Here is a 27,787-nt window from a genome sequence, read left to right as displayed (position 1 = left end):
AGAATTTCAAATCCAACTTACTGAAAAGATTTTTACTTATTTTATTCTGAGAAATTATTCTCAGTATGAAGCACATTCAATGCTCTGGCTTCTTATTTTTTTCATTAATTCATCAATGTATAGAGTAAATATAATTACTGATCCAGTCACCAAAAATTTAGACATTGTTCTCAGATGTGGATTAGATTCATGAAGCCCTGGTTTGGTATATATAAAACAGCAAGGACATGGTCCTGGTTCTGGTTCTGGCAGATTATGGTTGGAAGTGGTGCAGGGGACATGTTCTCTCTAGGTATGTCAGTCTCTCCTGCCAGTTCTCACCCCACCATCTGTTTCACAGTCATTATTCATTCTATCATCAATGATACATAGTCTCTATACTGACACTGTTGTTAAACGACTAACTTAAAGAAAAGAAAAATCATGGCAGACCCTCAGTGGACAGTGCTGAAGCATCCACCAGGCAGAAACTGTGGCATTCATGACACTGTCATCAGTGTGATGTATAAAAACAACTCAGTATCTGACAACATTCAGAAGAATGTGATGTGTCCAATGTATGTACCCCCAAACATTTCCATATTTACTTAAGAATTGTCTTTTTTGTGTTATACTTTGAATACAAGCCCCTGCTATGTTATGCACCAACTCTACCATCAGGACAGTGTGAGTAGATTTCCATGCTTTGAAATGTTTGGGTACTTCTATAAATAAAGTACTATTATGAGGTGCTATTGAAAGTTCCAGGACTAGGTCAAAAAAGAAATGCTGGCTCAACTTACTCAATTCTGGCTGCCATCTTCAAAACAGTCTCCTTTGGAATGTATAAAGTGATCCCATAATTTTTTCCACACTTTAGAACCACTGTGGAAGGCATCTTCCTTAATGCTGTAGAGTACCACTTGTGATTCCCTTTGGACGTCAGACGCTGTCCCTTCAGTTTCATTTTCAATTTGGCAAACAATGCAAAATCACAGGAGGCTAAGTCCCATGAGTACAGAGGATGAGGAACGATAACCATGTTGCTGTTAGTCACAAACTCTGTGGTTTTCAAGGACGTGTGGGCAGGCGCATTGTCGTGATGAAGAAGCAATGAGGTGCATGTTCAAATTTTCTGTTAAGATCTGGCAAACTCCATAACTGATCCCAACAGTGTCTGCGAGCTCATGGATTGCTCAGAGACAATCTTCATTGATGAGTTATCGAATTTTTTCAACATTTTCTATTGTTTTCCTGGTGCTTGGTCACCCTGAACGTTTGCCAACTTCAACTGGCACTCAACCGGTCTTGAAATGTGAATGCCATTCAAAAACCGCTGTCCGGCTTAAAGAATATTCTCCAAAAGCCTCACAAAGCATTTCAAGGATTTCAATAGTGGACTTACTGAGCTTCATGCAAAACTTGATGCAGACACATTGTTCAATTCGCCCATCCATCGCAAACAAAACAAAACAAAACAAAACACTAGGTCGAAAAATCACTTGTGTAAAAACAATGTGTGTTCACAGCATGGTGTCACGTCTTTTGAAGCACAATAGATAACTGAAGGTCGCAGTGCGAGGGCTGGATTTTATGGCCCACCCTTACACATGGTGTCACGTGACAGACTGAGCAAATAGCCTTGCAGAAGTGTGACCTTGACCTCCCTTCTCATCTTCTTTGACCAAGGCAGTTACAACAGTAACAGTCCGGGAACTTTCCAATACCACCTCATACAATCCTCAAGGCCCAAAAACTGTGTCACAACAGTAAGAGTCCGGGAACTTTCCAATACCACCTCATACAATCCTCGAGGCCCAAAAACTGTGTCATTCACATCTGTTAATGTATAATTTTGATTTTCAAGGTTTAGCCACATCATTTATTTAAGATGTTTCAGAGTTTTGCCATCTTCAGGGTGAGATGAAAGGAGGATGCAGCATAATACGTAGGTCTCACAATGGACGTGAGGGTGGAGGGTGGTCCCATCCAAAGGAAAGACACAATGACCAAACATAAAGTTTCTGACAGTAGTGACTGTTGGGGAAATGAACAGAGGGGGTGCCCAGCAGATCACTATTGGTCATGGTGTGTGGACCAATTAAAGCCAACTCCTTGAACGAATGAATGAATGTATAAGGGGTAGGCCTTCTCAGCCCTTGCACTGCAACCTACAATGGTCTATTGTGCTTCCCCTTTTGATTATCCCCTCAGCAATCCAACCCCTTACTCATACATTCAAGGGTGGGGGTGTCAATCATGGTGCTACCATGCTTGCTTTATATGCTGTGAAATGAAATGAAATAAAGCACCCCTGTATTTGCATAAGTATAGCAAATAAGTGCTAATGTATGATAATGTGGTGCACTGTACATTAACCAGTATGCATAGTTTATATTACCATGGACAAATTTCTTTGTTGGAAGTACTTCAAGGCCCATACTGCCATATATGTTCCTCACACCATTATCTGAAGCTGAGTCCATACCGCTCTGTCACTTGTGGCGTGTGAGTTGAAGCTACAGCCAGGAGGAGAGGCACGTCATTAGCATCCAGATCCAAGCTGGTAGTGAGGAGTTCCATGTCACAGAACTCTGTTGTCAGTAACAACTCTGCTAGAGCCTGACTACGCAGAAACAGTTCTCTCAGCTTGGATTCTAAATGCAGTAGGCACTGCAAAGAGAAAGGCCTTTATGAGCCAAAACACTGCACAGATTATGTTATAACTCCAAAGCAATAATATTTTATGAAGAATGTAGACACTACAAAGAGGTAACAGCTTCACATACTGCCCAATCTATATGCAAGGAAAGCACAGTAAGGCCTCACTACGCTGTGCTATATGAAGGGAAGGGTGCTCAGAATTATGTGATAATCTGGATTACTTGAAGTTTATTGACTTACATGAAAAATTAAGTCATAATACACGAAGAGGTCTATCTTATGGGATATGATGTTTTGTAGTCCAATAAAATTAATGGACATTTCTGAGGAACATATTGTGAGCTGAGCTGTTGACTTTCACTGGACTACCTGGCATCACATCTGAGAAAACAGACTTCTTCAGTCATTGCTGGGAGAACCTCAAACCTAACACAATCACAGTACTGTCATGTAGAATGTGTGTGACTACAGATGGCTTAAAGATTGGAGTATGGATTCATCAACCACTCATACACACCGCTCGGAACTACAAGCAATTACAGTGCTATCGCTGATTTCCACACTTCATAAATCATTACATGCTATGTCTTCACTAGTTGTTGCTCAGTAACAGATCTCAACAATCAAAATTCTTCATCTTCTGTGCTCACGTCATTACTGTCCAGCAAATATCCCACAACTGAACCATCAACTGAACTATGGCACCATCTCTATTCAGCCTCCCTTGCAGAACTCAACTCGCAACTGACTGGGTCGCCCCAACTGTCTTCCTTATAATCCATCTGCACAGACTGAGTACAAAACACCGTTTCCAACAGTACCTCTACTGTTGCGTGTGTATTCATTGCTACAGGAACATGTTTACCGATCCATTGCCTAGAAATGGCCACTGTTTATTCGTCTATCTCACAGATGTTGCATAGCAACAGCTGTATATGCTACATTATATTATTAAAAACAACTTAAATACTTAATGCCCACTCTTGAGCCACTCTCCATGACTTCCTATCACGTAATCAACTACTGAGAGACTCACATGTTCAGGAGAAGTCTTTAACCTCCACAGGTATAGCAATGATTCCAGCATGTTGGCCACAAGCCGAGACATGCCAACACGTACTCCCAGTGTTCCTGGTTTATCCACAACATACGTGTGACTTGAAACCAGCTGAACCTCCCTGAAAGTGAATTAAACTGTCAGTTTCAGCTAACAACATAGAATTCAGAGGCAGTGATCCATAAAGGCTACTGGTATATTTCCAACATCACAGCCACTTAATTTTTTCTATGCCACTCCCTAAAGAATGATGTATGAAGAAAATGTCATAACATGTTTTAACCCTCAGTTCTGGAAGACTTAAATCAATTTAAGTAACTTGAGAACAAAGAAGACTGGACTATAAACTCACAAAAATTCAAGCTTCAAATTTTGCAGGTAAGTCATGTAATATCTGCAGAATATGAGGCGGTAATTTATATTACCTTAGTAATTCAGTCTGCATGAAAGCCCTCGAAGCAGTGAAAACAGAGGCCAACAATCTCCTTTAGCATAAATACATCACGCACAACATAAATTTCATGTTGACTGGTTTCCAAACCTGAAATGAAGGTCTCTGTTTGCACACTCCTTTCCGCCCGTGTGCACACACGTGCACACTAATTTTGATAAGTAATGACTTTAACTTACCTTAAATATTTGCCACGGGAAAGAATTTAGTACAGTATTTTAAGAAGGTAATTTCTGAACCAGTAACTAATATACAAACCAGGTATCAATGTTGGCAATGATGCAGACAGCCTCTGTCACCTCTTGATCCAACAGGGGATGGTGGGCAGCGAGTGCTAGATCCCGCCTCAGATTCGCTTCCCAGCCCTTAGGTAACTGTGTGCATCCTTGCAAAACCATGTCGGGGATGTAATGATCACTTGTACTGCCCATGAGTGACGCTGCAAAACCACACCGCTGCTTGTTGCACTTCTCTGCTTTGCATCTGTAATCAATCTTCCATCAGAATTCTCAGCCAGCAAAACAAGAATCAGCACAAGATCGCTGGTACTGGGAGCAGTAGGCAGATATTCAATAAATGTCTTCATATTATGGAACCTGAAGGATTACAACCATTATCCTATTATGATCATTAGTACTGGATACAGAAGGTCTATACATTACATTAAGTTATAATAATGTGGCATGTTATAATATGTTTTTATTATATAAAATGTTGTAGCTTTAACTATCCACTGTAATGAACATATGCCAAAAAATATATCATATTTAAGCACCGATGGACTCAAATTGTTTTCAGCTTACACAGAAACCTTCAAAATGAGTTAGCCATGTAAGCTGTTGACTTACTGCACACCAATCAGGATTTATACTAACCTTGGCATGGGTAGTTCAAGTATGAATTCACATTGCTGCTCATCTGTAGATGTTATCCCACCATCCTCTGCTTTCTGACTGGCTGTCCTGACATCACATAGAACGTCATCATCTGACAAGTTGCTATAATCATCAAAGATTGCATTTCTTTCACTTGTGTAATCACTCACAGAGTCCGAGTGTTTCTCTCCCTTTGTTACAGGCGTATCACAATCATCACTGGTCTTATCTACCAGAGTTTTATTCACACTATAACGAACGCTGAAAGTATCCGTATTTACAGAGCTATATTTTTCGCACACCACACAGCTTTCCGTTAAAGAAAAATTTTCTCTTGCTTCTGCTACTTTATCTGTCTTCTTGTCTGTCAGATGCAAATTCTTCTTCTTGTCTCTGCCTTGTATGTAATTCATAAGAACGCCTTCACAACGCTCAAAATGAAACCGTACACTGTGATAATCCTTAAGGTAACGGCTAATCTCAAAAACGCAATCACTGTGTCTCCGACAAAAAAATAATGCATTCTTTCTCACATTTTCTCTGGATAGCGAACTTAAAAGGCTAAGAGATCGTGAAACAGGTTTGCTGGATTTTACAGAATTCTTCACAGGTAAATCTGTTTTCACTCCACTACACTCATCTTCAAGTTCTATCACAGATGGGCGGACCGTTATGACTCGATGACCATTCTTGCTTGTAGAACAAGCTGTGCATTGTTTGGTTCTTACCTCCTTTGCAGACATATTTATGCTTTCTTTCTGAAATTCACAACTTCCTAAACCTAAATTTATATTTAATTTAAATTTGTTTGTTGAGTCACATTCATGTTCGCATGCAGGAGACTTTACATCACTGGCTAAACACGACACTGCTAAACTGGAATGGCTTGCCAGGGGTGCATGTTTGCATGAGTTCCCACCTCCCTCATGGTCCTGTAGGCTAGAACTACTCATTACAGAGGGATAATCATCACAGGCATCATGACCTAAACTTCCCCTGTTGACTTTCTCATTGTGTTCACTTTCAGATTTATGCGACTGCTTTAAATCAACCAGCCGTTCATTGTCACCTATCACAAATATCACATCACCTTTTCGTGACCCGCTCTCACTATCTTCACTAATGCTTGTAACAGTATTTCTCTCACAAGCCACTACATATGAACGTGATGAAGGGCTCTTCGAGTTTTCTAAAACTTCATTAGGCTTTGCTTTGAACAGAGGAGCAGTTCTAGCAGAAGATCTCTGTCGTTCACTCTCCACTCGTTTTGGTAAAACAATCTCTTCAACTCTACTCTCTTTGCCGTTATCCTCATTCTGAAGGTGATATAGTATCGCGGAAGTGGGAACACGACATAAACGGCTTACTTTCTGAGATATATCTTCATGACAGAATGAAAAATCACTGTTCATTTTATTAACTTCAGACATCTTTGAATCTGCTGCACTAGAGTCATTATTAGGATTTAAAGAAAGATTGCTATTTTGAGTCTCATTATCATCATCAACTAAGTTTAAATCTGCTAAACTTGGATACAATTGACCGGTTCTTGTAGAGGATTTTGAATCTGAGTGTCCAAGATCTATCACAGTGGTAGTACTGTCTAGTCTCTTCATGAAACTGGCAGTTCGTCTCATACCGCTTACCTGCGGGGCTGACAACTGAACGTTGCTTCTCAGATCTCTAACGCTCCCACCTTCGACACGTGACTGACCTAAAGGAACAGATGATTTTTGTGCACTAGAACAATTACTGTCTTCAATGCTTCCAACATTCTGCACTGAAATGTAGTGATCTTTAAACACTTCAGAAGACAGTGGTCTACACTTAGTTCCCACATTAACACTATATCTATCCGGAATTGGGCATGCCCCATTCTCAGCTTCAAGTTCCCTGCCTATTTCTACTCCATGGTCAACCCTATTATCAAATACTGTCATCACGTCATGACCTGAAAGAAAATGTCTTGTAAATGATGACTGAGGATGCAGCAAATCTTCATTCAGCAAAGTTGTTGTGGATGTGCTGTTGGATTTCTTAATTGTGGCTGTATTCATTTCATCCAGACACTCCTCTGTTGAATCCTCATTTTCGATAACTCGTTTCTCGACCTCACTGCAGCGAATGAAGTACGTCAATGAATTGAGAATCCTATTTAGAAGTTCCAGTTTCTTGGCACTAGATGTGACAACCGTTTTTGCTACCTTCACTGGGAAACCCAATGCACCATACAATTCTCCAAGCTGGGCCCACAAAGGGTTGTATGGGTGTGATTTTGACAGTGCATCCAACTGAAAGAAAATAACTCATGTAAAAAATTAGGTCCCTTTTACCAGGGTCCTTCTGTATAGGAATACGAACAACTTCAGAGAAATTACCGAAAATTTCAATATTATGTACATGGTACGACTTACATGAAAGAACACAAAAGTTGGTATAGTGTATCCGCACAATTACAACCAAGATAACTAAAATCTCTGCCACTGCAAGGAACTCAATTTCGGTTGTCTAGCCTGTAACCTAGTCACTACACTCACTGAACCACCTCAGTTACACCTATTCTTAATTGTAATTCATTAAATATATAAAAGATAAGAACAAATGTTTCAAATACTTTTTTTCAGACCATAATGAGTGTATATTTTATGTCTTGTATGATAAGTCATTACTGAGAAAACTGATAAAAAGTTCAGTTGATGCTTTGAGTTGGGGTTACAGTTAACTAGAATTTATACAAATGAATGAATGCAAATCGTAGCATGAGTCATACATCAACAAGATTAACACACACACACATTTTCATGTAAGTATAAGACCAGAGGGATAAATACCAAAAGGCTTTACTGTTAGAGCAATTCAACATTTCTGTTCACGATGTCTCATCCCCCAGGATATCTCAATCAGTATAGTGACTAGCCTACAGACTGGAGAACAAGGGAATCAAGACTCAATTCCCTGCAGGAACAAAGATTTTTCTTTTCTCCACTGTTTCTTACACAATGAGTATCAGAGACTGTTTCCCGAGGCATAAAGGAGTTAGGCCATGAAATCTGAGTACTTGGGGACACTTGATGTCACTTGCCATGCCAATAATCAATATTCAGTTGAGGCAAGAAACTGACAACCCATCTCCATGTTCTGTCAAGGTTGAGAAAGCATGAAGCTGTTCCTCCTCTGCCCATATATCTTCCTGATATGCTTATTAAACACAAGGACAATTTTACATTATAATCAAAGGTTATCCAGATTTAGCAAGGGCTCTTATGAATACCATAATAATATACTGACATATGCATTACTGATTTATTTCTTTGACCTCACAATTTACCACTTAGAATCAACAACAGTTTACTCATCAGCAGACAAATTCAGCTGATAAAGCATTAATTACTTACTTACTTGACTTTCACAATAGACCACTGTAGGTCATGGTGCAAGGGCCGAGAAGGCCTACCCCTCATACTTTCATTCATTCTTACTTACTTTGCCGCCACCAATTCTGCAGCTACTCAGGAATTTCCCAGCATTTTATGGAACCCAAAGGTTCAACAGCTGATAGAGCACTGTTGAATAAACCTTTAACCAATCTATTCAGCAGAACTTTGAAGGATGAGGCTTAAATACTGACTTCTGTGACACAAATGTGATTTTATTAAGAAATGTGATCTACAGTTCAGGAGGTGGAAATTTGCACTTACCAGCTGTCCAGTGCAGGGTTTCTTTGAGATGTGAGGAAGGGGCATTTTCCCAGGCAGAATAGTGGCAACCCAGCCCAAATGATGTGTCAGCACAGCTGTCACTAGAGTGCTCACAAAACTGTAAATAATATAGCAAAACCTTGTCAACTCACTCATGAAGCTGAGCCTTTCTTGAGAAGCCACCAATTGTGCAACTACTCAAGAATGTCCCAGCATTTTATGGCACCTGAACGTTCATTACAGTGTTCACAAACCCCTTTCACTGGTCCCTATCCTGAGCCAGATCAATTCAACACATACCATCCTATCCCATCTCTCTAAGATCAATTTTAATATTGTCCACCCACATATGTCTTGGTCTCTTTCATTCTGGCTTTCCCACCAATATCCTATATGCATTCCTCTCCTCTCCCATTCATGCTACACGCCCTGCCCATCTCATCCTCCTTGACTTAATCATTCTAATTATACTTGAAGAAGAGTACAAGTTATGAAGCTCCTCATTATGCAGTTTCCTCTAACCTCCCATCACTTCATCTCTCTTCGGTCCAAATATTCTCAACACTCTATAAAACACTGTCAACATATTTACAAATTTGTGTTGTTTAGGTTTCGCTGTCCTGTTTTTAAATCCTATATGAAAGCTTAATGCTGACAATCTCAGTTTAAAGAGCGTTTCATATTCCTGAATCAAAATAAATCTCTTTATTATTTTAAACTCTTTAGGATGATAATAATATGAATGAAAATATCTGCCTTAATCTGATGAGGTTAATTTTTGTGAGAGATAACAAATGATTCTTTATGTAACTCAGAGTCCTGTCTTGAAAGAAAATGTGAACAAAAACAAATGCAAGAGAATTACACAAAGTCAGCAGTATTTTATAGAAATCAAGATCACGGCATTGTAAAATGTGAGGTAAAGTAGTGTGGCAGGTAGGTACCATTTTGGAGAAACCAACTGCCTCCATCTTCAGGGTAGAAGATGATCTTATAGCCTGAGATTGGAGACAGCAGATTCCTCACAAACAGTGGCATCCATCTACCAACTACACATGCCACATCCCCGGGGCTGTAACCTTGATACTCACTGCTATGAGGACTCAAAATCTCATAATTTTACAAAAGTTTAATGGTTTCAAAATTTCATCCATACAGTTCTTCTGTCCTTAAACATCTTGTTTCCGCTTATATTCCTACAGTTCAAATACATATACTCCCACATGACTATGGCAGCCTTCCATAATTTGCAATGCATATAAGTCCTTACTGTATTAACAATTCTGTAATTGTGGTTAAAAACTTAAGAGAAAGCTGCACATCTTTTGAAAACTTACAAGTTGGTAGCCTTAGTATCGATGTTTGCAATGAGATGACACAGGTCCTGCAGAAAGTTGTGTGAGAGGGCACAGTTCAGATCATTCAAGCCAGATGTAAGACCCAGCCACACAGGTAAAGACAACCGAGGAGCCGAAAACACATCAAGAAGCCACTACACGACAAAGATGAATGTCACAAGCTATCAGACCTCATTTAAACAAATGTTAACACACAATCATCACACAAAATATATTATAAAATGTATCTAGACAGAATAACTCAAACACACTTCTCTTCTGACAGTATATGAATGGGTTACTTGTGAACCAAGCATTAGTCACTAATCATCCAGACCACAGCCTAGTCGCTGTACTAAGAGAGCTATCATCAGTGAGCCATGACAGCTCAGTCGGTATGCTGAACAGGCTATGAGCTAGAAAACCAAAGAATTAGCATTCCATTCCTAACAGGAACAAGAGATTTCTCTGTTCTCCACAGAGTCCAGACTGAGTCCATGACCGAACCTGCCTCTTATCCGATGGGTATCGGGGACATTTTCCCAGGAGTTGAAGCAGTTGGGGCATGAAGTAGATGATCATTCGCGTCTATCTAGTGCTGAAGTTAAGGAAGTGTAGAACTATAACTCAGCTCTCCACAGCCCTTCATTGCATGGTGTTTAAACAATTCTTTAACACCCAGTGGTTCAATGTGTATCTTGTTCTTTAACGTAAACTCCACACTATGCCCATAGAGTGTATCTGTGTGTTCTACATGGTCCTCACAATAAACGTTTCCTTGAACAGTACTGTGGCATGCAGACCCACTGCTAGGCAACAACAGCAAAATAAGCAGCTATACAATAGCCAATGCTAGGTAATGGCTGCAAGAGACATGCATGCAACAACAGAAGAGCTGTCGGAAGCAGGGTTCTCGGTTTGGTCTCTGCCAAGGCTGTATAACAAGGGCCAGCTGCCAATAGAAGACATTCTTGAGACGGCAGTGAGAAGAGGAGGAGGTTGGTGTGAGATGGCCAGCAGCCTAGGGGTTAGGGAGTAAGTGAGTTGGAGGAATGCTGTGGCTCAGTCCTTGTGAGCTACTGCTGTTAGAAGCTGGCATGTGAGGCACAGGAGCACTTCAGGAACCCAGAGAAAGGAGAATATATGCTGTTGGAAGCCATCAACAGAAAACTGGTGAAGACAGAGCAAGCTAAGAAGCCTTCAGTGTCTGCTCTAGTGAACTGCAGTGTGAATTAGCAATAGCGCTGTAGTTACGAGTTGTGTATATACGTGTGCAATAAATCCAAACCCTGTTTATAGTCACTCATATATGTGACAGTACTAATTTTTGCAGTGGAGACTTAATGTATTTCCTGTGAGGTGCGAGTTCAATTTTAACACATTATACAGAAGAAATTAAGCCTTTAAAGGGTTAAGAACAGTGACATTGCCTGTACCTTCAGAGGGAGGCTACAGAAGTGTAACTGCTCACCTGCTGCACATCTTCAGACCCTTCCATCATGAGATGGACGAACATCTCCTTGTGTAGGTAGGCACGCTCGACACAGCTGTGAAGCCTCTCCATTATTCCCTCCATCACAGTCATGTGTTCAAAGAAGAAGAAATGCATTTCTCTAAAAGATAAAACAGAAATTACATGCACATCTACGAATTTTTTCATGTTCCTGACGTCAGGAATACTGAACGTAACAGAAGATTCAGTTTATTCTTATATGCCATAACTTAGGCTGTTATAAGTTTATAAACTGAAAACCTTTCACTTAAATGGTTGCACATATCGTGAAACAATCTTCAGAGATTTCTCACACTTCTTTCCATTCGCCCCACTATAAAAGACAAGTGAGGCATCTGTCAGTGAAGTATGAGGTCCTCACAGCCGTGAATATTAAGACTTTACATTAGGCTAGGTTACACGTGTATGAAATATATCTGGTGTCCCAGAAGGAAAGGTCAATATTCTGGGAGGTCACAGTATCGGTAATTCTAATGAAAAGAGTATATATATGCATACATACGTCCTATTCGGAACGGTTTCCGAGATAGAGCTATTTCACTGTACAGTTCCGAAACTGTTGATAAGAAAGAGATATTACGTACTGTTTCTAATATTGGTATTCATTGTTCAAGTGACAAAGTTTACCTAGTACAATACATTTTCAAAAATTACACCGTTAACATCAATGCACTTTGCAACTTGTGTGAGGACATGGCGTGTTGCTCGTCTGTACACTGCGTGGTGAAATAGCTCTATCTCAGAAACCATTCAGAATACAACACATGTATATATACATTTTTCTGCTTAGAATGACTGATACTATGACCTCCCAGAATGTTGACCTTTTCCCCTGGGGCACCCTGTATATCTCCCTTGATAGTTTAGCTCAAGAGGAGGAATGAGAGGCTTAATGTACATGAAAATGTTCAAATAGAATTTGCCAGATACGTCAATATCACATAACCATGTTATCATCTTTCCCAAAATTCACCTCCACTTACTTTTCCTCCTCTGGTGTCAGACTGATAACTACAGCAAGTCCGAGTTTTGTTCTGCGGTGCCCAGGCTGACTAGTATCTTCACTAGGAAGATCGTTCATTGTGCTTCTGGAGCACCAAGGAAAACCTTGTGAGCCAAGCTCCAAGGATGTACTCATGTTCCTCAGCCAACGTCGCTGAAGGCTTGACAGACTGCCACCAGAATGACATGACACTGGATTGTTAAGGTACGAGCCAGAACCTGCACAACACAACATTGACATATTTACTTTCACCCATTTTCCTTCGTCTGCTCATCTGTAATTCAGTTGTGACGACACAAATTTCAAAGGAATTGTTGAAAATAATGGAGAATTTAACAGAAGCTATAAGATCTCAGGTTCTCATAGCAGTGAGTACCAAGAGTGGTCTTTCAAGATGTTACAATATAGTTTGATAGATACAAAAGAAAACTCCTTGGCTTTAGTCCGCAAATGAACTATACCAACCAAGCAACCATCAATTGTCGGCGAAGTTAGTGCCAACTTTAGCGGATAAAGGGTGTCACACGGTCAGTACAATGAATCACCACGGTCATTAATTTTGGTTTTCTAGGCTGGATAGTTTGATAGATAGGTACCAATATTTCAGAGGAATACCCTGCCTCCATCTTCAGGGTAGAAGGGAACAATGAAGGTAGTGGGTTCCTCTGAAACATTGGTGCCTACCTAACAAACTACCTGGTATGACATCCAGAACACTGCATTATTAAATGCAAGTTATGTGGACTAATGCAAATGTATTATATCTTAATCCTTTACAGAATGATGACATTTTTCTGTAACTATTAACTTCATCTTGAAATCTCCAATTTTAGTAGCTAACTCAGATTCTGGTAACTGTGGTATTCTGCACTTACACAGCCTCTACTCTGAATCTGAGGGCCAACAAATTCATTCAATTTCATATGTCAATATGATCACATGCCAAATTGTCAGGTTTATATACTATGCCACTGTAACAGCAATTACAAAATACCTGAAAGAAAACTACAGATATATAAAAACTGCTATATGTTGGTTGATGACTGTACAACTGACAGGTTGTAATGGCTTGTAGGTGACAACTGCATATTATAATATGCAGTTGTCACAATAATTATTGTCAAGTGAGCACTGAAATTTTAACTCACTTCATTAGCTTACTTGGTGGAACTGCAGACAAAGATGTTAACCAAAAAAAGCAGTTCTTGCCATCTGTCGGTAATATGTTGCCTTACACATCTGCATTTTCACAATTCACCTAGCCATTAAAAGAAAGTAAAATTTGATAATTGTAAAGTAAAATTCATTCACATTTTCACAAGCACCAACTCAGAGCTGTGCTGTAATTTCATTTTAGTGGTACAAAATCCAGTAACAAAAATTATCCATACTTCGTCTGGAGTCTGGACTCGAAGTATAAGTCCCAAGTCCACCAGAAGAATAGCCCCCAGACCCCAAACTACTTGTTGACTGCAAGGATGCATCTCCACAGAAACCGCTGTCCACTTCTAAACTGTTATAATGGTGTTTTGTCCTCAGCTCAATGTCCAGGGGACCACTTCCAACGCTTGCTGAAAAGAGAATTAGTTTATACAGCCTGGTGCGGGATTCTGCAGCCAACAGGTCTCTTACAATCAGACATAACACAACATACCTTCCTTTGCATCTGGGCAAATGCCCTGTGAAGTGAAGTATTCACTCATCGAGTTGATTGAGCTGCCACATGAATCTTCCAAGCTGCGGTCACTGAAATATATCAAAGGTCCGTATACATACATACAGAGAATGGACTCAACACAAAGCACAGAGATTTGACAGGATGCTGATGTTATGCACACATTTCAAATTATTTTGGCAATACTTGAAGAGTGCTATGTTCTGAGATATATCATGTATACAAGAAGACGGTACTCTTTGTAACCAATAATGTGAGAACCTCAAAACCTACATCAATAATACTTTGTATGACACAGCAAAACATGCAGCCATCTCTGAACTAGCACTTGCTTCATGCAGAGTAATGGAGTTTAACTGAAAATTACTTAATTAAAAAGAGCAGGATCCTTCTTGAGAAGTAACTACAGTGTTCACAAGAGCTCAACTGGTCCCTATGCTGAGCTAGATGAATCCAGCCCACACCCTTTGATCCCATGTCTTTACGATCTATTTCAATATTATCCTAGGCTTTCCAAGTGGCCTACTTCCTTCAGGTTTTCCTATGAAAACTTTGTATATGAATATATGTCTCGCTTCCCTCCCAAGCATGCAACATGTACCTGATCTCATCTGCTACAATTTGATCCTCATAATAACGTTTGGAAAGGAGTACAAATTAGGAGGTTTCTCTCCGTGCAATTTTTTCCAGCTTTATGTCATTTAATCCTTCTTAGATCCAAGTATTCCCAGACTATATTCTTCCTTTAATATAACAGACTAAATTTCACACCCATACAAGGAGTAGCAAAAAACTATGGTTTTGCATATTTTAATCTTCAAGTTTTTAGATTGCAGGCAGGAAAGTACAGGTATCAAGCATTCCCTGAATTCTGCCTGAACTTAATTTCTTCAAGAGTTCAATTCAGATTGGGAAGTTTAATTAAATAATACAGATTATTAATGTCGTCTAGTGTGATTGATAAATGTTGTGTTTTTTCTAATCTTTCGTCCATTACGTTTCGGTTGGAGCAACCATCTTCAGAAGGACACTGTCAACACATACGGAAACGACTATTACAATGTCATTGGTCATTATCAGTACTTACAGAAATTATTACAATGTCAGATACAAAATATAATTCTGTAACAATTACTATTATTAAGTTAATTAAATAAAACTAGTACCTGACTCCCCTGCTGCGAATGCCCGTTACAGGCGAATGGAAGACTTTTGTACATATAAGGCGAAATGGTGACTTCATGCTGTGAACCTTCAACACACTCCCTTGGAAGGCCATTGCAACAGAACCAAATATCATTTCACCCAATACTGTCACGTCCGAGTTTGGTTTCATATACTGCAACAAACAGCACATTTCTATAAGGGAAGGGCATCAAAGTATTCACCCAGAACTTACAGAGAAATCTGAATGTCTGTATGAACTTAACCCAAGAGCCATCTGTATTTAAGAAAAAGTATGGCAAGGTGAAGTTGTTCTTGTGCTTAATTAAGCACCATACCATGAAGACATGGGGGAACATGGTAGCATAGTTGGTTGAGGCACTATGCTACGAAAGTGGAAGGTCGCGGGATCAACTCCCATTGAGGTCACTGGATTTTTCAATGGACCTAATCCTTCCAGCTGCACTATGGCCCTGGGGTCAACTCGGCCTATAACAGAAATGTGTACCAGGAAATTTCCTGGTGAGTAAAGGGCAGCCGGTGCATAAGGCTGACAACTTCACCAACATCTGTGACCTAACTGTCTAGAAGATGTGGGAGCCTTGACCTCTCAGACCCCTATGGGCCTTAACGGCCTGTTACAGGGATAACTTTAGCTTCTTTCCTCCCCATGAAGACATACAGAAGTGGATGCACAACTTCATCATTTTTCACTTTGTCACTAGATGGAGGTGAGTGGTCAGCTTCATGGCTTGGCCGTTTCATCCCCCAGGGGAAAAAGCCCCAAATATTCACTGGATAGGACGCTTGGTGGGCCCCAGAGCCAGTCTGGATTCTGTGGAGTAAAGAAAAATCTCTTGCTCCTGTTGGGAATCAAACCCCAGCCATCCAGCCCATAACTGCTATAACAGTGGCACATGTAGCAATGTTATTTACTGAAAATTACTTCAGCATTTTCATCACTGCAAGGCTTGCTTTAGTTACTCCCGCTTCACACAGCTTCATATCATGTTACATTGGGTTAAGTTAGTTTGAGATGTACTGTATGTAAAAGTACACGTACAGTTGTCCCTGTGCGTCATTACATTACACGACCTGAAGACGTATGGGGGAGAGCAGGTAAACCTCCATACATACTGAGGGTTAGCACTAGTTACAGTCAAGTGGTCAGTTTCATTCTTTGGCTGCTTTACTCCTCTGCTAACCCTGAGCAGGGGGCTGAATGGGCTGAAAAGTCTATATGGACCTTGTGGAGAAGATACAAATTTATTTCCCCTGCCAGGAATTGAACCCCTATTCCTCAGTTGTCCATCCCACAGCCTATCACTTTATACAATGAGCTCTCCCAGTGCCACATATATATCATGTTTCCAACACTGTATAAAACCTCTAGGACAATGGTGTATTTATGCATTATCTCAGAGAAAATTCCCTCAGTAACAAGAGAAAAATTCAATTCAAACAATATGACCATTTAACTCTACAAGAAAGATAGCTCTACCAATATGTTGCTCATCTATTAAACAAGTAGATCTTATTTTCAAGCCTTAATAAATGGTTTAAAAATCCAGTATTTCTGTGTCAATACATTATATGTTAATGAAAACTGGATTTCACACAGTCATTCTAACGTTATTCTCTTATATACCTCTGAGTATCAGGACAAATTATTTATCATTATGGGACATAACAAAAGTGTATACTTCCTACCTGGTAACCAAATCCGTTTGTAACTTCAACATACATATCAGTCTTTTTGCTGTCAAATTTCTGCCGTGACCCAAATTTAAGCTTGCTGCAATGCTGATTCTCCAACGATACTTTCTGAACAGCTTTTGAGTCAAACAATAATTTACGACCCCTCCAATCACATTCCCTAAATAGCAGAACTCTTACTTGGTCTTTGCTGAAGTTGAAAGGCTTCCAACTATGGGTTAAAAGAAAAGCAGAAGACACTATAAAACACTATTGTCTTTAAAATTTGGGGAAATGGATTTTTCCACATAAGCGATTCTGTTAGTATGTCACAAATCTAAATTTATTACCTTTCAGTTTCATTTTTACCAAACGTAACATAACCTTGCTTGTGGCTTTTCTTTCTAGAAGGAAACAACCTGTTCAGTAAAGCCATACTGTCTTTTACCTTCAACCCCAATTCTTGAAACAATTTTAGTTACATCTTCTAGACACCATTCCCATAGCAGAAAGTTCTATATTTACTTCCAACTTGGAACGGTAAATAAAAGTCACGTGCTTAACTTTCACAAGTCAAGTCATATGATTATTTGGTCACCTGCCTACTCGAGCCAAAGCCTACAACTCAAACGTAATTTCCGGAACTTCAAGAGACGGCAGTAATCATCATGAATGAAAGATGTCACTAGCAACAGAATGAGCATCCTGTCCGGCCTCGAAAGCTCTGTTGTATGTGTTGAAAGGAGTAGAAGTGCGCATGTTCGTGCACACATCCGTTACGCATACTCACGTCGTATACAGTTATCGCTGGGGGAGTTGCAATACGTCCTACGGGACATTTTGAGGAGGTAACTGTCATTCGGGCACACGGTAGCGTAGTTGACTGAGGCAGTATGCTACAAGACAGGAGGCCTCGAGTTCCATTACCTACGAGGTCACTGAAATTTTTTCAATTTACCTAATCCTTCCAGCCGCAATATGGCCTTGGGGTTGACTCAGCCTCTAACAGAAATGAATAACAGGAAGATTTCTGGGGGGTAAAGGGCGTGGGGCGCGCAAGTCTGACAACCTTACCACCATCTGTGAGCCGATATTAGTCGCAGAACTAGCAAAAAGAAGCCCTCATCTGTCATGAAACCCGAATGTTCATTACTGTGATCAATAGAATCCGCGTTTGACATCCTATCCAAATAGAATTAATATAATTTTTCGCCTCGAGTTTTCGCGGTTGGGGTTTAATGAATAAATTCAGCTTTCAGGAATACACTGCGTAGTACGTTAAAGGTTTTCCAATGAATCGGTAAACACTGCGGTTACCATTTTCAGGGCTAGTGTCTTTGGGAGACTGGAGATTGCAAGATCTCCGTAAGGTCCTCCGAAACCCAACCAAAGACCCCAGCGCAATTGCGACGTCTACCGAAATAATAGAAAACTTCCAATATTATATGCGGCCTATTCCGAAATGCAAGGTCGTACAATATGAACATCAATTTGTTAAAAAAAACAATAAATGAAAGAAATCGTCATCTTTCTTAAAAAAAGAGTTAGACCACCAGAGGCTGTTCCGAGACTCGAACACAGAATGGGTAATATTTTCACGTCTTCCTGCTTCTTTTCTTAAGGTCTGTAATAATTTGCTGTCATAGATAATTTTGTCTTAACTGTTCTCTCCCAATTCTTTCATCATTTTCTCTTGGTGCCTTCTGTTGTGCTAGGTCAGACATTTGTAAAAATCACAACCCTGTACAAAAACAGACTGAAACCCAACTAAGCTAGAATATGTGAATTGGATTAATTGCCACGTGTACAGTTAAACTGACACTGAAGGTGCAGTGTTAATAACAACACTTTAATTTTGAAGATTCTCCACTAAAGGAATTCCAACACCTACAATACGAACTCTTTTATGTAGACTAGTTCCTGCCTACCCCCACAATTCCTATGTCAGACATGAGATTTTCACGGCAGTGACTATGGAGAGTGCCGTCATCTCGTACGTGACGCTGTATAGTCTGGTAGATACGTATCGACGTTTCGGAGCATCCTCCTTCCTCTCTCTTCACGGTAGAATGATGTACTCTACCAAACTACTTAGTGTTACATCCAAGAAGAGAGGAATCTTCAATTCTTGTATAGTTTCCTTCTGTCAGGTAATATGCCGTGTGGCCCAGGCTTCTCTTTTGCTTTCACGGTATTTTTATTTAATAATTTATTCTTACTAGTTTATCAACACAAAGGGTGACAAACTTGTAAGATTTGAGGCTTTCACGGCGGTGACTATGAAGAAAGCAGTCTTCGAAATATATGTATAAAACACTACGGTAGTGGGTTTGGTAACAATTCTTATTTATTAACCAAGTTAAGGCCTACATACAGAGTGTCTCAGGAGGTAAGGTCAATATTCTGGGAGGTCATAGTATCGGTCATTCTAAGCAAAAAAGTGTATATGTACATGTATCCTATTCCGAGCGGTTTCCGAGGTAGAGCTATTTCACTGTGCAGTACACTGTACACTGTACAGACAAGCAACACGCCATGCCCTCACACGAGTTGCAAAGTGCATTGATGTTGACGGTGGAATTTTTGGAAATATATTATACTAAGTAAACTTTGTCACTTGAACAATAAATACCGGTATTAGAAACAGCACGTAATGTCTGTTTCTTATCAACAATTTTCGAACTGTACAGTGAAATGGCTCTATTTCGGAAAAACTTTCGGAACAGGACACATGTACACACACAATTTTTCCTTAGAATAAACAACACTGTGACCTCCCAGAATAATGACATTTCCTCTTGGGACTATCTGTATAGCCTTGCAAACTTACACAAACATAAGCAATACTGATCACAACAGAGCTGTAGAAAATTTATAAGATGAATAATATGTGTTGATTAATTATTATTATTATTTTTACTTCTCATTATAAGGTAAACAGCCCAAGAGTAAAGCCCAAAGGTTAACCCTAAGGCGCATCTCATATCATCATCATGGAAAGTACATTTGAAATTAAATTATGCGTCATATCGTCATTTTAATTATCATTATCATTAGTAGTAGCAGTATAAGTATACTAATTTGCACAGTGAAAGATGTTAACTGTGTCATTCCTTAAACGGAAGACTAAATTGCTGGATTGTGTTATTGTTATGCAATTCAACCATAGACGCCGAGGGCGGGGGGAAAAGTAATCAGACACCCCCCACCGGAGTTTGGGGGGAGGAGGACCGAAATGATCAGAAAGATATAGCAAATATTTGTAATAAAAATTAAAAGCATTTTTAAAAATAGTAAAAATGTAGTCTTCAACAGTTTAAATATAAGTTTTAAACAAAATTTCCGGCTGTTCTCCAGGAAAACTAGTTAACCTCGCCAGGAATAAATCCGGGAGGCGATATTTAGCAGCATAAATTTAAAAACAATGAAAAAAATATGGTAAATATGGGCACATTTTGATATATATCTACATGTATTACAGTGTAGTATTATTTTTAAGATGTAGATTGTAAATTTTTATGTGCTTTTATGACGGCACAAAGATGTCCAATCTTAATGTCTGCTGAGATGAGAGGACACATAAAATTGAAATGAGTTGTACGTTCTTAAATCTCGTGTCTGACTTGATAAGAATATTTGTTAATTATAATGAATAAATTAGGGAAATGCAGGAATCATTAAGATGAACCATTTAAAAATATTGTGGACCTACAAGTGCTGCTACCTAGGGATTTATTCGAAAAGGCCAAGTAACAAGCGGAAACGTGTAACCTCAAATGTACGTTATATGGGATAGGTTCACTGTTACATCATCCCGAAACTTTCGCTTTCAGTATTTCCAAGTGAAGACGATGCTCACATAGCTTTGAATTATGTAACCACAATGAAAAAGGATATACACGAAGAACTTAGGTGAAACGTGTCTTTATCTTTCCCCCTCTCACAGGAGTAACAAGGTATGACATTGACTTACACTCAACCAATAGCGTTAAAGGTTATGTAGCCGCCAATGAACGTTTTCTTACAGCAGCTTGTGTAACACACGAGATCTTCTCCACGTACTTCTCGACATTTCAAAAAGTGGAATGTAATTAAGGCTACGCTCATCTCTTAAAAAATGTGGAGGGGGTCTTAAAGGTCTGTTGTATTTCTGGCCTTCGACAATTCCCCTCCTGAGGTGAAAGTCGATAGAGACAACGCAGTTCTCTATAAAGACTGCAACATCTTGAGTCACGACTTATTTGTTCCACAGACGCCCAGAACATTGCAGGCAGAGCTCTCTTCAGTTAGAAACAAGAAACTCTCTCAAGAGGTTTCTGATGTACCATCGCGATGGCTCCCTCGGAAGATATAATGCAATAATGAACAGGATAAGTGACGAAAGACTAGATGAGTTTCGCATTCTCCCCTATACAGAATTCATGTAAAACAATATTGGTAAAGGTGAATTTGTCCCTGTGTTTAATTAATAACGTATTATGCCATGAATACGTATGGTTAAGTGAAGGCACTATTCTTGACTATGGCACTAGACGGACATGAGTGGTCACCTTTCCGCCATCACCGCTTTATCCCATGGTACCCATTGGATAGGAGGCTGGGTGGGAAGCAAATTTGATCCGGGCTGTGTGGTGAAGAGAGAAAAATATTATGTCCCGTCCGGTACCGAACCCCGGCCGTTCAGCACATATTCCATCTCTATACCAACTCGGCTTCGGTAGTGACATTTTAGATCCACTATTCTTGACCTCGGGCTTAGGTGGAAGCGAGTTGTCCGCTTCTCTCTATAAATTTTGTTGGAAATATACAGGGTTACTACAAATGATTCATTCCATTTAAAAACACTATTTTGGTCGCCCAGTGCTTTTCCGTTTACACAGACAGCCAGTATCTTTAAAATGCCGATACCACTGCAGAATGCTCTGTTTACATGGTGGTTCTTTTCTGTGCACTGCTTTGAATGCACGCTGCATTGCAATAACAGACGAACATCCCGCATATTCCAACACACAGAAACTCTTTTCCAGCTTCGTCGCCATTTTGTGAGGCACTGCATTCGTGCTGCCAACTGGTGTATCACGATGCAAACTTGGCAAGTTTGCGGTTCTCTTCATTATAAGTCATATTTGTGTGTGTAATATTTTGGAGAATATAGTGTTTTGAAATGGAATGAATCGTTTGTAGTAAGCCTGTATTTCTCTTCGTTAATATTTAGCGTGGTATACGTAGAAACATATTTAGGCCTCCATGTAAAGTGGTCACTAAATATTTCCGATATAGACGAAAACTTCACTGGATAAACAATTTTTCATTAGATTCTAGTCAAACTCCATGAGAATTCCTTCAGCATTTATCGAGTGACTTCATGCGTAAAGGCGGACAGCCTGAGTGAGCTTAATAGGCTTTCCTCAAGGTCCAAAAGATAAAAGTCTGCAAATAGGTTTCCTTCCGTTGGTCTAGATAAATACAGAGGTCCACACCTAGTCCCTGAATCGAGAAATGAATAAATTTAAGATTGGAAATAATTATATTAGCAACTTCGTAAAGAATGGTCACGTATAAAGTTTTGACGTCATTAAATCAAGAATGACATAGGTTTGACATGAGTCATATGGGATATGGTCTAGAGTAGTGGTTCTCAACCTTTGTTAGACCGTGACCCGGTAAAGTCTTTTTTTCTATAAGACGATGGATCGGTACCGGGCCGCGGCCCGGTGGTTGAGAAACACTGGTCTAGAGGAAGCAGACAAAATTGTCTTGGGGAAAATTCTTGGCGAAGGACCACCTCGAGGACAGACAAGGAAATAGGAAATTATCTGAGCATTTCAGGGTATGTAACAGGGCTGTATGGTTTCTTGTCTATTTATTTAATGGAGGTAGAAATAAGCCAACCTCTCTCGAAGGAACGTAACTACAGTGACCTAGTCCCTCAGGTTGGGGGTTGAAAGCAAGACTGACGATCTTACTCTGTAAAAAAAACCTTCTGTTGGTTTCATGCTATCGGATGACATATTACACGGAAATAATGAATGGCATTTGCCGGTCACGGTAGCCGAGCGGTCTAAGGCGTGCACTGTCTTCGCTCGCTCGGAAGCCGAGATCGTGGGTTCGAATCTCACGCAGGGCATGGATGTTTGCGTGCGTTTTTCTGTGTTTGTCTACAGGTAGAGGCCTTGCGACGAGCTGATCACTCGCCCAAGGAGTCCTACCGTATGTGTAAGATCTAGTAAACCGAAGTGAAACGGAGAGTTTCATGGAGGTAGGCCTAGGCCCAAATTGGGGCTGTAGCGCCACAGGAAAAAATGAATGGCATTCAGGATGATAAGACGATATTCCAGTGCTTTCTTGGGCACTGATGAAAACCAAGCCTGGATAGGCGTCCTCCAGTATTGAGGTCTCAACCTCGACTTACAGAATGCGTAACAATACTGACCCCTACAGAAGCTGGGATAATTCAGCCGGTATAGCGATGGGTTAACGGCTGGACGGTCGGGGTTCCATCCCCGGCAGGGCAAGAGATTTTTCTCTTCTCCTCAGACCGGCTCTGAGGCCCATCTAACCGGGGGGTCGTCCCCTGGGGTCAAAGCGGCCAGAGAGTGATTCTGACACCCATCTCCATGTTGGGCCGAGGTCAAGATTGGTGGAGCTATGCATCCACTCCCCCATACGTCTTCATGGCGTGGCGTTTAATGAATTAAGCACAGGGACAACTTTAAGCTTTCATTGGACACTATGCAGGGCAAAGCTCATCTGTGTGAAGTATCGCACCTTCTGGAATATAACCTCGTATAATCGGGTAGAATTTTACTGGCATTTTGGAGGATCATACTGCCCTTTAGACCCTGGAGACTGAGGCAATAATTTCCTCTGAATAGTCCATGAACTCTTACAAAGCTAGGTGATGCCAAACCATGGTAGCCATTGGAGAGCTGTTGTGAACAAGGTAATGAACTACACAATTGGTGGCTTCTGAAGAATAGCTCGGCTCCATGAATGAGTGAGATGACGCCAAATCACAGATGGTGAGATTCTTCCGTCACCACTCTAATAATCTGAAATCTCTGACCTCTGGGACGTGGGGCGGTGACTCGCGGGCCCCTGATTGAAGGACTCAGGTTTTTGCTGTGATGTGAGTACTTGAAGCGAGCGAGACGAGAGTGAAAGTGAAGGCCAAGTTCAATTGTCTTTTGTTTATAGTATGGATTACGTACTGTCACTGAAGCAAACCTTCTAGTCATGTCAGCAACGACCTGCGACCTGCTGTCCTCTGTTGGGGGTCAATGTCCAGTTTCTTTCTGGAACTCAGCTGCACACAATTCAACGGGTCATTTGATCTTCAGAAGAGAGTGTCACAGCAGTCAATGTTTCATTGGAAAGGACAAGCATATTTATTTATTTATTGTTTATATAACAATGCCTCTGTGGTCTAGTGGTCAGAATTCTTGGCTACAGATACAGAGGTCTCGGGTTCGATTTCCGGCGCTACCAGATTTTCTGAGAAGTGGTGGGTCTGGAACGGGGTCCACTCAGCCTCGTGAGGATAATTGAGGAGCTATTCAAGGAAATAGTTGCGCTGACCACGCGATACTCTATCCGCAAAATTTGGAACTAACTTCGCCGACAAGCGGCGATCGCTCGGTCGGTATAGTTCACTTGCGAACTACAGGACACGGAGGTTTTTTTATAACGATGCTGATATTACCTCAGAATGTATAGCAGGAGTTGGTAGATTTACTACAAATCGAAGCCAAATGTGACAATTTTCAGAAGTTCGGAAGCCGCAAAGAAACCTGAAATGGATGACGTTGTTGTTTATGCATGGATGTGCCACGCAGCGGAGTTTTTAATTTTAATTAGTTTAAAAAAGGGAATATTTTCCAAGGGCCGTACTATTATTTTTTCTTATTGCTAATGGGGTGGGACTAAGTCCCTTGTACTGCGGCCACTTCTGGCCTACTGTACCAGCCCCAGATGATAGGTGAGGGTGATTGTGGAGCAATTGGTGGAATGAAGATTGGCAGGGGAAACTGAAGTACTCGGAGGAAACCTGCCCCAGCGCCACTTTGTCCACCACAAATGCCACTTGACCAGACCCGGGATCCAACCCGGGCCGCCGCGGCGGGGAGCCAGCGACTAACCCCTGGAGCTATGGCGCGGCCTAAAGGGCCGTACTAACCGTGAAAAGGAACTGCGTGAATTTCGCGAGCAACCGTTTAGGCAAGTCTGTTGATTAGCAAGTAATTAATCTGAATAAATGAGGATAGATACTGTCGTGGCCTAATTGTAATTATTATACCGGCATGCAGGAACTGGGAGAAACCAAGGAAAATCTCAGGATGACGGGTCTCTTGAGCTAGGTCAAAACCCGAATACGAGGCAACTATACTAATCATTTGGCCGGTCACGGTAGCCGAGCGGTCTAAGCCATGTACTGTCTTCGCTTTCTCGGAAACCAGGATCGTGGATTAGAATCCCACACAGGGCATGGATATTTTGCATGCGTATGTATGTGATGAGGTGGGCAGGGCAGGTAGCACGAATGGGAGAGACGAGGAATGCGTATAGGATATTGGTGGGAAATCCAGAAGGAAAGAGACCAATGGGAAGACCAAGGCGTAAGTAGGTGAACAATATTGAAATGGATCTTAGAGATATAGGATGGGATGGTATGGATTGGATTGATCTGGCTCAGGATAGGGACCAGTGGAGGGCACTTGTGAACACGGTAATGAACCTTTGGGTTCCATAAAATTCTGAGAAATTCTTGAGTAGCTGCAGAATTGGCGACTCCTCCAGAAGGGCTCAGCTCCATGAGTAAGTAAGTGAGTATGTATATGTTTATTCTGTGTTTGTGTTATCCTGTGCGTAGGTGGAGGCATTGTGACGAGCTGATCACTAGCCTAAGGAGCCCTATCGTCTGTAAAAATGATCATGAAACTGAAAAAAAGTTAGAGGCTAGGCCCCAAGGGGGCTGTTGAACCAGTGGAAAAAAAAAAGCTAATCATCTGACGGTGAAATCTCGGTATCTTTGTGTTGTAAGTCCTGCTTCATTAGACATGTGTAGTTATGTAAACCCTAGTACTATTTCAATGGTGTTTTTATGGGCGAAATTTACATACTCAAAAATGCTGACGTCATATTTAAATATGGGTTATAAAACAGGTTAGTTACAGGCTAATTCTGTAGACAGAATGTGACCTTCTGACATTCTAGAATTCTCCAATTACATTTTAATAGCTTGCCCTGAGGCCAAATGCGGGATTTCAAACTTTCCGTCGCCTTCTGATCAGAGGGCGCGAACTGAAGCTTCCGATAGGACAGAGCCTCCAGTTTATCTTTACGATTTATGGCTGACTGCTTAAAACAATTTGTTGTGATAGCGAGACTCGTTTGGATACTAACTAACTCCATGGAGCTGAACCCTTCTTGAGAAGCCGTCAGTTGTGCAGCTACTCAAGAAATTCTAAATATTTTACTGAAGCCGATGGTTCATTACCGTGATCACAAGAGCCATCCACTGGCCCCTATCCTGAGACACGTCAGTCTAGTCGATACCAACCCATCCTACCTCTCTAAGATCCATTTTAACATTTTGCATCCACCTATGTCTAGGTCTTCCTAGTGGTCTCTTTCCTTCTGGCTTTTCCAGCAACAACCGATGATTAGAACAATGATTAACGAATATGGGGCATTGATACAATGAAGAAAGTGAAGAATTGAAATGTAAGATTTGAGGTTTTCACGGCGGTGACTATGAAGAATGCCGTCTTTTTGGATGTGGTACCGTGTAGATACAGTGTAATTCGACGTTTCGGATGAACGTATCGCCTCCATCTTCAGGGCAGAAAAATCGGCGAGCGAGGAACCAGCGTGAATTTATGTCTCGAATTAAAGCAACCGATCGTTCCGAAGGGATTACTTCACTAAAATCGTAATACGATTGCATTATACGTGTATTTCTTCAAATATTTCTTTAAAATGAAGAAAATAATCGCCACCTTCCATTTTTGGAGGAAAATTCTGCAGTCGACATGAAGTGTTGTATAGAGTGGAGGTACAGCTCCACAATTCTTGACCTGGACACGGGATGGGAATGTCCAGCTTCTAGCCCCAGCGCTTAACCCATGGTACGGTTTGCAGTGGCCGTAGGGACGGTCTGGACGTTGTGAAGAAGAGAAACAAATTCTTTACCCTGCCTGGAATCTAACCGTGGTCCCTCAGTCAATCAGCCTGTGGTTTAGTCTCTCTAACGACTATCATGTTCGACATATATTTAAAAGAGCCTAATAAGTTACATGACCTAATTCTAAAGGGTTCTGTTACTGAATACGTTGGAGCGATGTTTTATAAGCTTTGCTGGGATTATCTATTGGTTACATATATAAAATATGACTGAAATGTGCCGACAGACTTTGGGAACAAGTGTCACATAATGAAACAAGAAAAAATGTCCGTATCAACATGTGTCCTAAAACGTTTAATTTCTTAGTTACAGCTGAAATAGCATATTTATTGCTCAGAATTCCCTCCATGAGATTCAATGCACGCCTCGACACGTCTTATCATGGACCGTTACATCCGTTCACAGATGGCGTGGCAGTTGCGGATAGTCTGACAGGCATCCCCAACGCGATGAAGTGTTTTCGTTGTCAACAGGAGCTGCATACACAGAGGTG

General features: G+C 40.7%; 1 protein-coding gene across 1 annotated transcript; it reads right to left on the bottom strand.

Moving 5' to 3' along the window:
• Positions 1-17,721, bottom strand: LOC111862993. The gene is made up of 13 exons (XM_023848899.2): positions 17,462-17,721; positions 17,127-17,343; positions 15,419-15,591; positions 14,232-14,323; positions 13,969-14,148; positions 12,558-12,795; positions 11,533-11,674; positions 10,062-10,216; positions 8,725-8,842; positions 5,027-7,317; positions 4,410-4,634; positions 3,680-3,821; positions 1-2,652 (listed from the first exon to the last, which is right to left on the bottom strand). The coding sequence occupies exons 1-13, from the start codon at positions 17,545-17,547 to the stop codon at positions 2,446-2,448; spliced, it is 4,266 nt and encodes a 1,421-aa protein (XP_023704667.1). The 5' UTR covers positions 17,548-17,721; the 3' UTR covers positions 1-2,445.
• Between the last annotated feature and the right edge of the window lie 10,066 nt (positions 17,722-27,787).

This window comes from Cryptotermes secundus, unplaced genomic scaffold (genome assembly GCF_002891405.2).
Source record: "Cryptotermes secundus unplaced genomic scaffold, Csec_1.0 scaffold1016, whole genome shotgun sequence".
Lineage (NCBI taxonomy): Eukaryota > Metazoa > Arthropoda > Insecta > Blattodea > Kalotermitidae > Cryptotermes > Cryptotermes secundus.
Note: the sequence above shows the minus strand (reverse complement) of the source record. Positions and strands in the feature narration are given on the sequence as shown.

Bases quoted from the DNA above. Each gene is read 5' to 3' on its own strand.
- LOC111862993 (XM_023848899.2), bottom strand. From the start codon at position 17,547: ATGGCTTTACTGAACAGGTTGTTTCCTTCTAGAAAGAAAAGCCACAAG. The intron at 15,592-17,126 runs GTAGGAAGTATA...TGTTTGTTGCAG, and splicing joins CAAACGGATTTGGTTACCAG to TATATGAAACCAAACTCGGA. The intron at 14,149-14,231 runs GTATGTTGTGTT...TTCTCTTTTCAG, and splicing joins TTGCCCAGATGCAAAGGAAG to CAAGCGTTGGAAGTGGTCCC.